The sequence below is a fragment of the Haemaphysalis longicornis genome, unplaced genomic scaffold, assembly GCF_048455015.1.
Source record: "Haemaphysalis longicornis isolate Haplotype H1 unplaced genomic scaffold, Haemaphysalis longicornis Haplotype H1 scaffold_1, whole genome shotgun sequence".
Lineage (NCBI taxonomy): Eukaryota > Metazoa > Arthropoda > Arachnida > Ixodida > Ixodidae > Haemaphysalis > Haemaphysalis longicornis.
The window spans coordinates 261,104,370-261,118,345 of NW_027526203.1; the positions used below are offsets into that span (position 1 = coordinate 261,104,370).

The 13,976-nt window shown below is 48.7% G+C and overlaps 1 protein-coding gene across 10 annotated transcripts in view; it reads left to right on the forward strand.

Moving 5' to 3' along the window:
- The window catches only part of LOC144144961 (protein lev-9-like), a 300,769-nt gene that overhangs the window by 94,538 nt on the left and 192,255 nt on the right, over nucleotides 1-13,976 (forward strand). For 7 of the 10 annotated variants that reach the window (XM_077676523.1, XM_077676464.1, XM_077676468.1 and 4 more), the window contains exons 8-9: nucleotides 6,244-6,415; nucleotides 6,779-6,955. The exons of the other annotated variants lie outside the window; for them this stretch is intronic. In XM_077676523.1, the coding sequence (XP_077532649.1) occupies nucleotides 6,244-6,415; nucleotides 6,779-6,955 (349 nt within the window). The remainder of the gene's footprint in view (nucleotides 1-6,243; nucleotides 6,416-6,778; nucleotides 6,956-13,976) is intronic. 10 annotated transcript variants of the gene reach the window in all.

Sequence of the window (13,976 nt, forward strand, 5' to 3'; positions counted from 1 at the left end):
TCTAACGAGACAATCTTTTTAATGAACCAGACTTGTGTTTTCTCTTCATGGCTCCTTTAACACCCACGATTGCCTTTACCCGCAGCTTTAGTGGTCGTTTGCTTGAAAGGCGAATGCCATAACCCATGGTTCTGTCATCTCGGGCAGAGTGAATGCCAGCGTGCTGAATTATTTTTTCGCTGTTTCAGCATTTTCGCGCGATATCGCAGCGCGAAAATATGCTTTTTTTTGCCCTTTGAGTTGTTTCGAACGCTCTAGGTATCCGTTGTGTGTGTGTGTGTGCGTGTGTGTGTGTGTGTGTGTGTGTGTGTGTGTGTGTCTGTGTGTGCGCGCGCGAGTGCACGTGCGCGAAAACAGCGTAATACCCATAAGCTCTCGTGTATTGTTGATAAGGCAGGTGACTACGATAGTCAAATAATCTGTTAGGCTTCCACGGGTACGAAACAATCATTTTTTGCGTTTTAGTTATAATGCTTACGGGTTTCAAGTACCTACTGCAATCTCGCTACCAAATTATTTGCCGGGAATGAAAAAGTCATGGTTTTCCGCGATGCCTTTCATACCGCTATCGACTGTACAAGTGTATTTTTTCGAAAAACTGTTACTGAATTTCTAGATTTGCTGGGGTAATATATTCTGCACATAATTTGTTGGCATACATATTAAGGGCAATATTTTTTTCGGTGAGCAGTTAAGCTGATCACTAATATCTGTATGCACAACATCGGCTGTAAGTTGTTCGGGATATTAGTGAATAAACACATCAAGTGGAGAACTACCAATCGTAGCTCGGGTAAAGATTTTTATTGCATTACTTAGACCACATCTATTTATGATGGACTAGAAGTCTCTCTGTGGGTTTGTATATGCAAGCATTCACGGCAATTATTGGTACCAGCACGTTTACCCTGCCTATTGCGGAAGAAATACCTATAGCCATTTGGACAGTATAGACTTATGATGCTGAAGTATACGACGTCTCTGTTAATAGTATCGCAGTAAAAGTTGTGCCAAACGTTTCAAGTAGTGTTTCCATGTCATCTACTTTATCTGTCGAAGGCCGCACGTTTAAAGGAGAAAAAAGGAAACGACATAGGGGGTATTTTCGTGTTTACTAATGGTTGGATTTCGGTCAGCTGAATTGCCATAATTTGGTTCTTGCTCGGAACGCACGGAATATGCGTTCCGTGCGTTCCAAGCAACATGCACGAGATTTTCAGAAATAGAACCGAAAACGTGTCGTGTTTTGGAACCATGCGTGACTACAAAAAAAAAAAAAATACTGCTGTGCAACGAATTCACTTATGCGTCACCCCGGACATAGTCCACGTCGAAAATTCAAAGGCACCAGTAACTACCCTAATGACACCAGTAACTACTTCTACCTTTCTCCTGCTAACTTTTTTTATTATTAAACGTCGCATACAGGCTGCGAAGGCCGAGTTTTAGTCCCCTGCGCCCGCCCGCGCCAGGGAACCGCGCCAGGGAACCGCATGGAGCGTTTTCTGCTCGCGAAAACGCGCCGCGGACGCCACAGGCGCGCTGACGCTGCCGCGTAACCACCCGCACGCTGCGCCGCAGCGGCCGGCGGCGGCAACATGGCGGCGGCTTCGGCAGCGAAGTGATGTCGGGAGCTCGAGCGGCCGCTTCTAAGCGCTCTCTCAAATGCCACTCAAGGCACGAACGGAGTTGCTTGTGCGGTAAAGGAGCTTATAATGTGGGTGAAAACGGTACTATAAAACATCATCCGCGCCGCTAGTGAAAGCGCCCATTCAATATCTGCTGGGGTGGTAAGCCTAAACATCCCCGGCGGAGCCAGCCGGCGGTCTCGAGCGATTCGAAACCGCCGCCATGAGGCGCGCGCCTCCCCATTGTCGCAAGTCGCCAGGCTCCTCCCACTGCCGCGCGCGACGCGCGTCAAAATCTAGCCAAGGCAGATGCTGCCGCGGGCGCGGAATCGTCGACGCGGGCGTCGAAAAAACGCACGCGTAAAGGCACATTCCCACTGGCGATGCGCCTCGTCGCGCGACGAAAAGCGACGAGCCGACCGTCGCTTTTCGGCGTTTTGCGACGGCGGAGCCGATCGCTCTCGGTCCGAATTCCCTCGCCGCGCGACGGCCCCGCAAAACCGGTAAGCCAATCATGGCCGCGGAGTAGGCTGACGTAGCCGGAAACGAAACATTTCTTTACATCCGGTATGCAAACGCTGCGGGCGGGCGAGGACGAGCTGCCGCCGCCACCGCCGCTGGCTCGCTCGGCCAGGCGCTTGGCCCGCTATCGCTGTACCCGCCGGGTCGGGCCGGCAAGCAACTTCCCGTGTGCATCGGTTCTTTCGTCAGTGGCTTCAGCGTTCGCGTGCACTAATCAACGAATAGCGTGGAACTCATCAGTGTGGAGAAGCGTGTATGGATTGTAAAAGCAAGTAATCATCGTATAGAGCTAGGTGGACAGCGAGACGGTAGGTTGACTTGCAGCCTCATGTTATATCGGCGACTGGTAAACACGCGTAAAGTTCGGTGGCGTCAGAACTTTGCGCCTGTGAAAAGAAGCGACATTTGTGGGCCGTGATGCGGGTGTTGTGGCGTGAAAGCAAGCGTGTGCATTTCTTCGTGCAATAATATGTTGAAAAGAGCCTTCTTGAGTTTGTTATTTTCTGCTCCTCCCGCAACCCGCAAATGTTTTCGGCATTGCTCCAGGTTAGTAGCATGTGTTTTAGTTTGATTTCTACCTGCTTTTGTCGCGTAACATCATTTTCTTTGACTGCGAATGGTTGACGCACCAACGAGGTCGTACAAGTCGGGAAGCAGCTGCCCTGAACGCAGTCGCATCATCGCTCATCGCAAGTGCGGACACCACCTCAAGGCCTCATCGCGCGACGCGTGCCGTCGCGCGACGAGACAAATCGCCAGTGGGAATGTGCCTTAACGCCGACGCGCGCGAATCGCGTGAAAAAACGCTCTATGCGGTTCGGCCTTTAAGGCACATTCCCACTGGCGATGCGCCTCGTCGCGCGACGAAAAGCGACGTCGCAAAGCGACGAGCCGGCCGTCGCTTTTCGGCGTTTTGCGACGGCGGAGCCGATCGCTCTCGGTCCGAATTTCCTCGTCGCGCGACGGACCCGCAAAACCGGTAAGCCAATCATGGCCGCGGAGTAGGCTGACGTAGCCGGAAACGAAACATTTCTTTACATCCGGTATGCAAACGCTGCGGGCGGGCGGGCGAGGAGCGAGGACGAGCCGCCGCCACCACCGCCGCTGGCTCGCTCGGCCAGGCGCTTGGCCCGCTATCGCTGTACCCGCCGGGTCGGGCCGGCAAGCAACTTCCCGTGTGCATCGGTTCTTTGGTCAGTGGCTTCAGCGTACGCGTGCACTAATCAACGAATAGCGTGGAACTCATCAGTGTGGAGGAGCGTGTATGGATTGTAAAAGCAAGCTAGGTGGACAGCGAGACGGTAGGTTGACTTGCAGCCTCATCGTTATATCGGCGACTGGTAAACACGCGTAGAGTTCAGTGGCGTCAGAACTTTGCGCCTGTGAAAAGAAGCGACATTTGTGGGCCGTGATGCGGGTGTTGTGGCGTGAAAGCAAGCGTGTGCATTTCTTCGTGCAATAATATGTTGAAAAGAGCCTTCTTGAGTTTGTTATTTTCTGCTCCTCCCGCAACCCGCAAATGTTTTCGGCATTGCTCCAGGTTAGTGCATGTGTTTTAGCTTGATTTCTACCTGCTTTTGTCGCGTAACATCATTTTCTTTGACTGCGAATGTTTGACGCACCAACGAGGTCGTACAAGTCGGGAAGCAGCTGCGCTGAACGCAGTCGCATCATCGCTCATCGCAAGTGCGAACACCCCCTCAAGGCCTCATCGCGCGACGCGCGCCGTCGCGCGACGAGACAAATCGCCAGTGGGAATGTGCCTTTAGGCGACGCGCGCCGCGCTGCGGCGAAAAACGCGGTCACGCCCCCTTTCAACTTACGCTCTCTCCGGGCGATTGGGACGGCCGGAGCAACGGCGCGCCGCCGGTAGCCGATCGCGGAGGCCACGATTGGGAAGCATTGTTTACCGTTAGTGAACCTAGATGGCGCCACCATACCGTGGCAAGCCGTTTTCTGCCCTTTGTTTTGGACCGTGTTTAAACCCGGCTTGTTTTTGTTCAGGAAGCAAATAATGGTCACGTAAGACACCGTTGCTTGCGCAGTCGGCCAGTGTCGTCTGAGACAACCCCAAAGCCACGCCCGCAGTCCTGTGCAGCTAAACCAAGCATAGTGCGCGCAGTACCAACACCAGTAAACATCGGTACTTCAAATGTTTACGTGTGCTTTCGTAAATTGTTTGCTCCACCATATTTACGGGTGTAAAAAGAATGTGCCCTAAATTTAAGCGCAAATAGCTCGTTCGGCAAGCTTATAAGCTCTGCCTAATTTGCGTTTGTTTTTGCCGCCCTTCGCCAATCGCAGAGCTGGCTGGTATGACATCATAGGTTCTGTTGCGGGAAATGAGCTAGTGGGTCGCATGGCAATTCCCTTTTTTCCTAATTATGTAGCTAGAGCTAAGTTTACGTTAAAAGTGGTGTCAGTATGATTCTAACGAGGCAATCTTTTGAATGAACCAAAGTTATGTTTTCTCTTCATGGCTTCTTTAATCAACACAGGATCGGAGAGTTAATTACACACTGACCCATAACATGAGTGCAGTGACGACATTATCCCGAAGCTAAATGCAATCGCAGCATGAACTTGGGGCTGTGCGTACGAGTCAATAGCGCCAGCAGCAACCACCACAGTCAGCGGTTCCCGCGACGAATAGCCAACAGCGAGTACAAGCAAAAGAGTGATGCTCAACGCGGTAAGCCCACGTCGCGTAACGCGAGTGCACTCGTGATTGTGAGCGGGGCGCTCCGTGAGCGGGGCTCAGCTCTCGCGAGTGGTGAGTGCACTCTTAATCGCGAGTGGAGAGTGGAGAGTGCGAGTGGTGAGCGGGGCTCGCCGCGAGTTGCGCTCGCAGAGCGAGACTCACCACGACTGGAGGTCGCGCTCGCCAGTCCTGAGCGAGGCTCACCGCGAGTGGTACTCGCACTCCCGTGCGGGGAGCGGGGCTTAGGGCAAGTGGCGTTCGCCCTCACTCTCACTCGCACTCACCAGCACGAAACGACGGTGAGGCTTGCTCACCACTCACTCTTGAGTGGTGAGTGAGGGTATGTGAGTGCACTTATGAGTGAGCCTGACGACGTATTGTCTCAACAAGAGAAGTCAGCAGAGGGAATAATCTGACACTCTCCTGTGTAATCGTACTGGCCGTCGGATTTCCTGGGCGATAGTTCTTGGGGTCTCGGAGGACGTTGTGGAATATTAGTACCGTCACCTTTGAGGATGTCTATATGAAGTCATTATTTCCTTAGTGAAGATATTTGGTGAAGGCACGTGGCCCTAGTTCCTTGATGACATCAAATGAATCGGCTACGTTGCGAATGTGGGTTGGCATAAGGTGATCACAGTCATAACTTAAAAAGGTGAGGGCATATAGGATGTCGTGAAGTTTTGTTTCGGCACTGCTAATGGAATATCACAACTGAAATGAAATAGGAAGGGTTCGTCCGAACGGCTGATGCCGCATTTGAAACATGAGAGCGTCGGATAGTCCACTGCTTCTACTTGTCTTGGAGCAAACAGTTCCTATACTAATAATCCCGGAGGCAGTGCTTCGTTGCGTGAGTACGAAACGGCGCTAAAAGCACCGGAAGACAGACAAGGGCACACAGAAAGCGTTATGCCCGCTTGCCATCGTCTGCATTTCTGTGTTTCTCGCACTTTTTTATACTCAGCCATGCACAGCCATGGACAAACGAAATGCGAAGACGAAAATATGAACCGGAACACGCAAACTTCAAGAATATGGATAGGGGAGATAAAATATCGGCCTACTAGTTTAGGAAAGACTCATTTTCAAACTGTGTTACTGTAATAAAGCTGCACAAAGATTAATTTGACTGTAATGGAAAGAAGTCGGGCTATGTGTGTGTTCTGGTTCACATTATCGTGTTCACGTTCCATGTGTCCGTGAGTGTACGAACTGGCCCGCCTACAATCCCTTTTTCAGTTAGTTTCTTCGTTGTGGCTGGCGGAGGGCATCATGTACAGCTCCTCAGACAATGTACTTAACGTCGAAGGTTTACAAGTTGTTTTTTTCTGTTTCAAGTAGTTCAGTGGTCTCTTTGGAAAGAACACAACGTCCCCGCATTTATTTCAGGAACATCTGGCACACGGTGCAACAGTGACTGAGGCGGAAACAAACCTTGTGGTACGATGTCATCCCGGCTTTCATTTAATAGACGAGGGGCTTCGGAGATATCGTGCCTCAGAAGCGTCTCTACGCTGTCATGGAGGCCAATGGGTCCCCGGATATCCATGGTGCACTGAAAGTAAGTAAACAAAAATTATGAATACGACATATTTTGCTGAAATCAGTTTCTAGGCACATAGTGGTTATTTACAAACAAACCATTATGGTCTTCAAATAGGTGAACACGCGGCCGTTAAAGATAATGTAGAATGTACTGATGCCCATCAAGTAACAACGCATTCTTTCCTTGACGTTATGAGTGCATGCGATGTGGACTTCAATGTATCAAAAGACGTTATATACGGCTCACCAAACGGTTTTCGAGGAAAGAAGAGCTTTGTATGCAACACCTGCAGCCTGGGTGTTGATGAGTCTAACTGCAAGTGCTTACTTGTTTTTTGGGACAGTGACTTACTGAGTTCCCGTTTTTACTCTGCCGCAGAATCATGCAGAATATCCCCTTCTTCAGTAAAAGGCGGACGACCAGTTTTAACCGAGGTGCCACATGGACATAGCGTGGAATTCACCTGTAATGCAAAGCACACACTCCTACAAGACAGTTCACCACCCACCTGTCAGAAGGGGAACGTTGTCGGCAGCCTACCCATTTGCAAGCCAGGTGAGAAAACCGTATTGCAGTGACTCGAGCTCACTGAGACCACTGCTGTATACAGGGCATCAAGGGTGGCTGGTTGGTTCTGCATACCTGAAGTGGGAAAGTGCTTAAACGTAGAACAAGTGAACGAGGAAGAACAACACAGGACGATAGGGCTATCGTCCTGTGTTGGAGTTGAAGTTGTGTTGGACAGTTGGAGATACTTGAAGCGCCAAATTTGTCCCTCCATTGCTCCTGTCGAGCTGAGCAGGGCATGGAACGGGGAGTGAAAACTGCGGATGGCAACTGATGAGACGAAAATTCGCATGGGATTTTTCGTGTGAGCTGACCAACTCTCTACAATTTGTTTCGGGATAGTTGTAATAAAATATGAGTTCCTGCTTTTTTTCTGTAACTAAATGCCTTCCGTGGCCAGGACACGGGATTCGCAATTGTGTAAAACTTGCAACCCGAGGGCGAACTCATTATTGCAAGCAATAAATACGTCAACACGTGTTTCGCCCACATTTGAACCTGTACCAGAACCATAATTTTTTTTAGCTCTCTCAACTCGAACCAGAGCTGAACCAAAAAATAAATTACACTTACTTGTTACCGGCTAAACGGTTTGGCCACCGCTGTTGATAATGTACGACCGGTGTCATTCGGTTTTTTTTAATGCGATAGCGTTATTAGCCTCATTTTTCGATTACCCCGTGACTCCTAGCCGTCCGCTATCAGCAGTGCTCATCAGTCGCCTACGGAAATACGTCACCGGTGCCACCTGGAAGCTACAACTGACGCAGCAAGATTCGAGGGCTCCGCTGAACCTGTAATGTGGCGCTACGGAACAGAAGTTGGGAGGGAGGACAATGATAAAACGTCTCATACGAAAGGAAGGGCATGCGTTTACACGAAGTGCCGCGCATGCGCGGTGAAGTTTGTTCTATTCCCAGTCGATGTTAGCATGCTCGGCAGTAGCGGTCTCTTCGAAGCATGGGAGGCAGATTTGACCAGCTCGTTACCTCACGATCAGCGCGAGCTGATTAAGAGGGCAAGGGAAGGAGCTGCAGCATCTGGGTTCCGTAGACTCAGGTTCCACCTTTCAGCTCCCTGCCATCTCTTCACCTCATTTTTGTTAGCAACCACAATTTCTTCCTCAACAAAGATCTTCTCCCTTTCTCTCTCTTTGAAAAAAGTGAAATTGTTCAGCCCGGCATAAACATCACGGAATAAACATTTTGATACACTCACACTGACTCAAACTGACCAACACCTCGCATTTACAACCTTTCACACTCACAGTATAAGCCTCAGTAGCGCAGAGAGCCTTTGTCTCTCGTGGGAGACGGGGATTAAAAACACTGGTTGGTAGTCTTTCTGTTTTCGATAACCTTTCGTGCTAGTGAAGCTAAGATCGTAAATGCAGCAGCTGCGTACGGCAACGCTCCGTGGGAGTCGAAGTACCGCTATCGCGCCTTACATCTTAGGATACAAACGCGGATGTCTCTGCACCTTTTTTTCATTTTTACTTTACGTACCGGCAGCTTCGTAATCGTCCGTGGACTTATACCCCTTAAATCAATCACATCACTATCAACGCCCTACGCGCGGCTATAGCTCGAGGAAACGGATGCGCTGCAATATTGAAATCGTATATTGCTTCTGGTCACGTGCAGAGGTAACGCTGCGCTAAAGAAGCATCATACTCTCGGCTGCGGGCAGGCGATTGAAACATCCACTTTTAGCTTTAGGGGTAAATCTTGCTGCAAATATAAAAGAATTTAAAAACACAAAAGTAATGTTAAAATAACGAAATAAGAATAGATTCCTGATAAATCTTGTATATATCTTACATTTTCATAGCTTAAAAACTGAAAGGTTAAGATTCAATTATTTAACCTATTATAGCCGGTATTCAATGGCACGGAATGCATGCAGGCAACCAAGTGTGTGCCGCCATATCTGTGGCCAAGCGTCTGTTGCTAGGCGATGTTGTGTGCACGGCCCGCAGATCAGGCACCCCTATTCTCCTCCATGCAACCGTGCGAGTGCGCCCACGGCCGGGCTAGAGCAGCGGCGTGCGCGCGCTGGTAGCGGATCCAGGGGAGTGAAACTTTCTATACCTTGCATGTGACGCAATATTCGCTCGCAGCGCAGGACAAACTCCTGGTGTTTGGGGGCGGTACTAAAAACATGGCCCCCGCAGGGGGCATCTGTTAAAGCAGATGTTTGTGTGTACAGTGCGACACCACGGACCCCGAGCACCCACGCCTAGCCGTGCGTGGCAGCGCCTTGTCCGGGGAAAAGAGGGTCCTGGTGGTTGAGCCGACGCCGAGTGTTTGGACCAGAAAGGCCCCTTGGCGAAGGCAACACACCACTTTGGCCTCCGCTTCCCGTAGACGGCACCTCCGGCCTGACCCACCCGGGGGGAATCGGCAGTCGCCTCTTCCTGTCCTCCCCTTCATCTTTTACTTTCCTATCTTCTTTCTAACAACTTCCCTGTCGTCTCGTTCCTTCTTCAGTTTCCCGATTTCCTGGCGGCTAGGGTTAACCTTGTGTGGCGAATGACCCTGCGTTCAGCCATATTTGGTTATAGTCGTGGTGTATGGCTGGCGTGGGCAGGACTTGCCCGCGAGTTCCTGTCCCGTCTCCTCGTTGGGCTCCTTGGTGGGTGGCTAGCACCATGGCCGAACAGATTTTTTATTTCATGGCTTCCTTTTTCCGCTCAACTGATCCCTCTCGAAAAAGAGGGGGCACCGATGCAACCGCCAAGTTCTTTATGAAAAATGTGAACAACTTCCCACGCTTCCACGTCGTGCACAGCAATGACTAAAAAAAAACCGCACGACTCGTCTCGCCTTTTGTCGTTGCAAAGACGTTAACAGCCACCATTGGGGAATGCTACAACATCAAGAAGCTGGCAAACGGATACCTCCTCCTCGAACTGCTCTACAGACATCAATGTGAGAAGCTGCCGCAACTAACGTCTTTTGGAGACATCCCTGTAACCGTCCGTGAACACAGGTCACTCAACACAGTCCGTGGAGTCATCTCAGATGACGAACTAAAGTACTTGTCTGAGGAGGAACTTCTAGAAGGCCTAAAAGAGCAAAATGTCACAAATGTATACAGAATCAAAATCAAACGTGAAAACAAGGAAATTGAGACTAAGCACATCGTCCTGACCTTCGCATCAAGCATCCTCCCAGAATCTGTAGAGGTGGGGTACACAAAGATGAAACTCAGACCCTACATACCAAATCCACGCCGATGCTACAAGTACCAACGCTACGGCCACGGCTCGCTGAGCTGCCGGGGCCAAGACACATGCGCAAAATGTGCCTCCAATGAACATCTTGCCGAGAACTGCAAATCTGAACAACAGCTCTGTGTGAACTGCAAGGGCAACCACGCAGCATACTCTCGTGCTTGCCCCGCATGGAAAAAAGAAAAAGAAATAATTACACTCAAAGTGACAGAGAAACTAACATTTCACGAGGCAAGGAGGCGACTCTCACCGGCACATACCCGATCCTACTCCGTTGTGGTGCAACAGGGCGCAGCATCACAGCGGTCTTCGGCGCCTGCTGAAGCCACACAGAGTGAGGTTGAAGCAAGGCCCCCCGCGCCCCCGGTGGAAGCAGCTAACGCTGCGCCACCACCTCCAAAGCGGGCTGCACGGACCCCTGGTTTGGCAGTCTCCAAGGCCTCACCCCACACGGTGAGGTCAAACACTTCAACACGCGTGCGTTCGGCACGAACCTCCAGCGTCTCTGAAGAGACGATGGACACAACTGAAGAAGGTTCTGCGCCCTCTACGTCGGATGGGCGGCGGAACTCCCTAGACAACACAAAGAGACACAAGCCCCGATTCACTGGACCGAAAACCTAGTTTTCAGTCCATCAAATAACCAACATGGCATTTATTGTCCACTGGAATTGTAGAGGACTTTTAAATATTTTAAATGACATTAAAGACATTTTCGCCACACACTCACCTGTCGCCATTTGTGTTCAGGAAACGAACTTAGGTCCTAAACACAAGAGTATATGAGAGGTTACCAGGTCTTCCGCTGCGACCGAGAGCAGGCGAGTAGGCTCTCGGGCGGAGTAGCAATAATTGTCCAAAATGGCGTAGCAGCTCGAGAAGACAAACTTAAAACTAGGCTAGAAGCAGCGGTTGTCACCCTGCTTGCATTTAAAACAATCACAGTGGGCTGTGTGTACATTGAACCACACCTCACAGTAACACTGCAAGATTCTGAAGACTTGGTGAACCAACTACCGGAGCCGCTTTTAATAGTTGGCGATTTTAATGCCCACTCTTCCTTTTGGGGGGGCGAAAAAACTGATGCAAGGGGTCAGATTTTAGAGGATTTTATTCTATCCAATAATGTCTGTCTTTTAAACACTGGCAAACCTACATACTGTTCTCCAAGCTCAGGAAAAATGAGCTGCATAGATTTGTGTTTTAGTTCGCCAAGTGTTTTTAGTGATTTTAAGTGGGACATCATAGACAATCCATATGGGAGCGATCACCTACCGGTGATCATCAGCGTTATACCTTCACCAACCATTATCACAACGAAACCACGCCGGTGGAAACTTGAGTTTGCCAACTGGGAACTGTTTACTTCCCATGCAAATTTAGACAAAGTTTTCTTGGATAGTCTTAGCATTGACGAACTAAATGTAGTATTTACATCCTGCATCGTTAATGCTGCACGCGTAGCTATTCCACAGTACACGGGAGTGGTGAGGCAATACCGCAAGGTGTGGTGGACCCCAGAGTGCAAACAGGCTAAAAAGGAGCAAAATAAAGCATGGGGTGTATTTCGAAGGTACCCAACGCAGGAAAACATGATTAATTTTAAAAAGAAAAGAGCTAAAGCAAGGTACATCCGCCGCAATGCCGAGAAATCCTCGTGGCAAAATTATGTTTCTTCCATAAATAGCTCTGTTACACCAAAAACGGTATGGGAGCAGGTTCATAGGATAAATGGGACCTACTCTCCCTGCACACTCCCCCTGTTAACTGCACCAGGTGTACAAACAAGCATAACAGAGCAGGCAGATATACTGAGGGAACACTTCTCCAGAGTTTCAAGTTCTGCACATTATACTGAAGAATTCTTAAAGTACTAAAACACAGCAGAAAAACAAAGACTTCCAACATATGGCGGAACAAACGTACCATACAACAGTTTAATTACACTTCAAGAACTAAAAAAAGCTCTGTTGGCCGGAAAGAAGACCACCCCTGGACCAGACGAAATACATTACGAAATGCTTGCACATCTCTCGGGTCCATCGGTTGAAGCACTCTTGAAGTTTTTAACAAAATTTGGGTATCTGGAAGAATGCCAGAAGGTTGGAAAAAATCATTCATTGTAGCCCTCTTAAAACCTGGGAAGCCACCAACCTCTCCCAGTAGTTACAGGCCTACCGCCCTTACCAGCTGTCTTGCCAAAACGTTCGAACGTATCATAAATACCAGATTAAGCTTTTTTCTGAAATCGAACAAACTTCTCGATGTTCACCAATGCGGGTTTCAAAAAGCATGCTCGACAACTGACCATCTTGTCCGCCTCGAAAATACTATACGAGAAGCATTTATACACAAACAACATTGCCTTGCTGTTTTTTTCGACCTTGAGAAGGCGTACGATACCACGTGGAGATTTGGAATCATGCGCGATTTAGTAGAATTAGGCATCCGTGGAAGAATGCTGAAATGCCTGAACGACTTTATGGCAAGCCGTTCATTTCAAGTGCGCCTGGGTTCAACCCTGTCAAAGAACTATGTACAGGAAAACGGAGTCCCTCAGGGGTGTATTCTAAGCACAACACTGTTTGTTGTAAAAATGAACTCTATATCCAAAGTAATTCCGAAGTCGATTATGTATTCTCTCTATGTTGATGATCTCCAAATAGCTTGCACATCCTCCAATGTAGTAACATGCGAGAGACAAGTGCAGCTAACTATAAATAGACTAACAACATGGGCAGACAGAAACGGTTTTCAGTTCTCACCACACAAAACAGTAGCTGTTCTTTTTTCACTCAAACGAGGCTTACAGACCAATCCCAATCTACACCTCAAGGAAATCGACTTACCCATACAAAACGAACACAAATATCTTGGCATAATGTTTGACAGAAAACTCTCTTTCCTGCCTCACATCAATATGTTGAAAAAGAAAGCATCCAGAGCTGTAAACATACTTAAAGTCCTGTCCCAAAAACACTGGGGTTCAGACAGGGCCTGCCTTTTACAAATTTACCGCTCGGTTGTACGCTCCTGCTTGGATTATGGCTGCATTGTATATGGCTCAGCCAGAAAATCATATTTGAAACGATTAGACTCAGTCCACAATTTAGGCCTACGTCTCTCGTCTGGGGCTTATAGGACATCACCCATCAACAGTCTTTACGTCGAAACAAATGAACCACCACTCACAGACAGAAGAACAATGCTGACATGCTCATACATCCTAAAGATCCGTTCTCTACCAAAACATCTGTGTTACCCCATAGTCACAAAATCTTTGTCAAGGACACTGTTTATTAACAAACCCCAAGCAATTAAACCATTACTTCTTCGGTTCGAAGAAAAATGCCAAGAGCTATGTATGTTAGATGCATTACCTGAAATTGCCCAGAGACATGACCAACTACCACCTTGGTATTCTTTTCCTACTGTATGTGACTTTACACAACACAGTTTCAAAAAACCAAAACACCACGTGAACATATCATGCGGGAGTTTTTAGCACTCAACGAAAAATATAAAGACCACACAGCTTTTTACACAGACGGTTCAAAAACATCAGGCTACGTTGGGGCTGCAGTAGTGCAAGGGAAATGGGAAAAGGTGGTCAGGCTACCTCAATGTGCCTCGATTTTCACAGCGGAATGCTACGCCATTGTTGTTGCTGTAAAAAGAATATTAAAAGAAAAAATTAAAAACAGTATTATCTACACAGACTCGCTAAGCGCCATAACAGCACTGAATTATAGAAATGCGGCCCAGCCTGTAGTA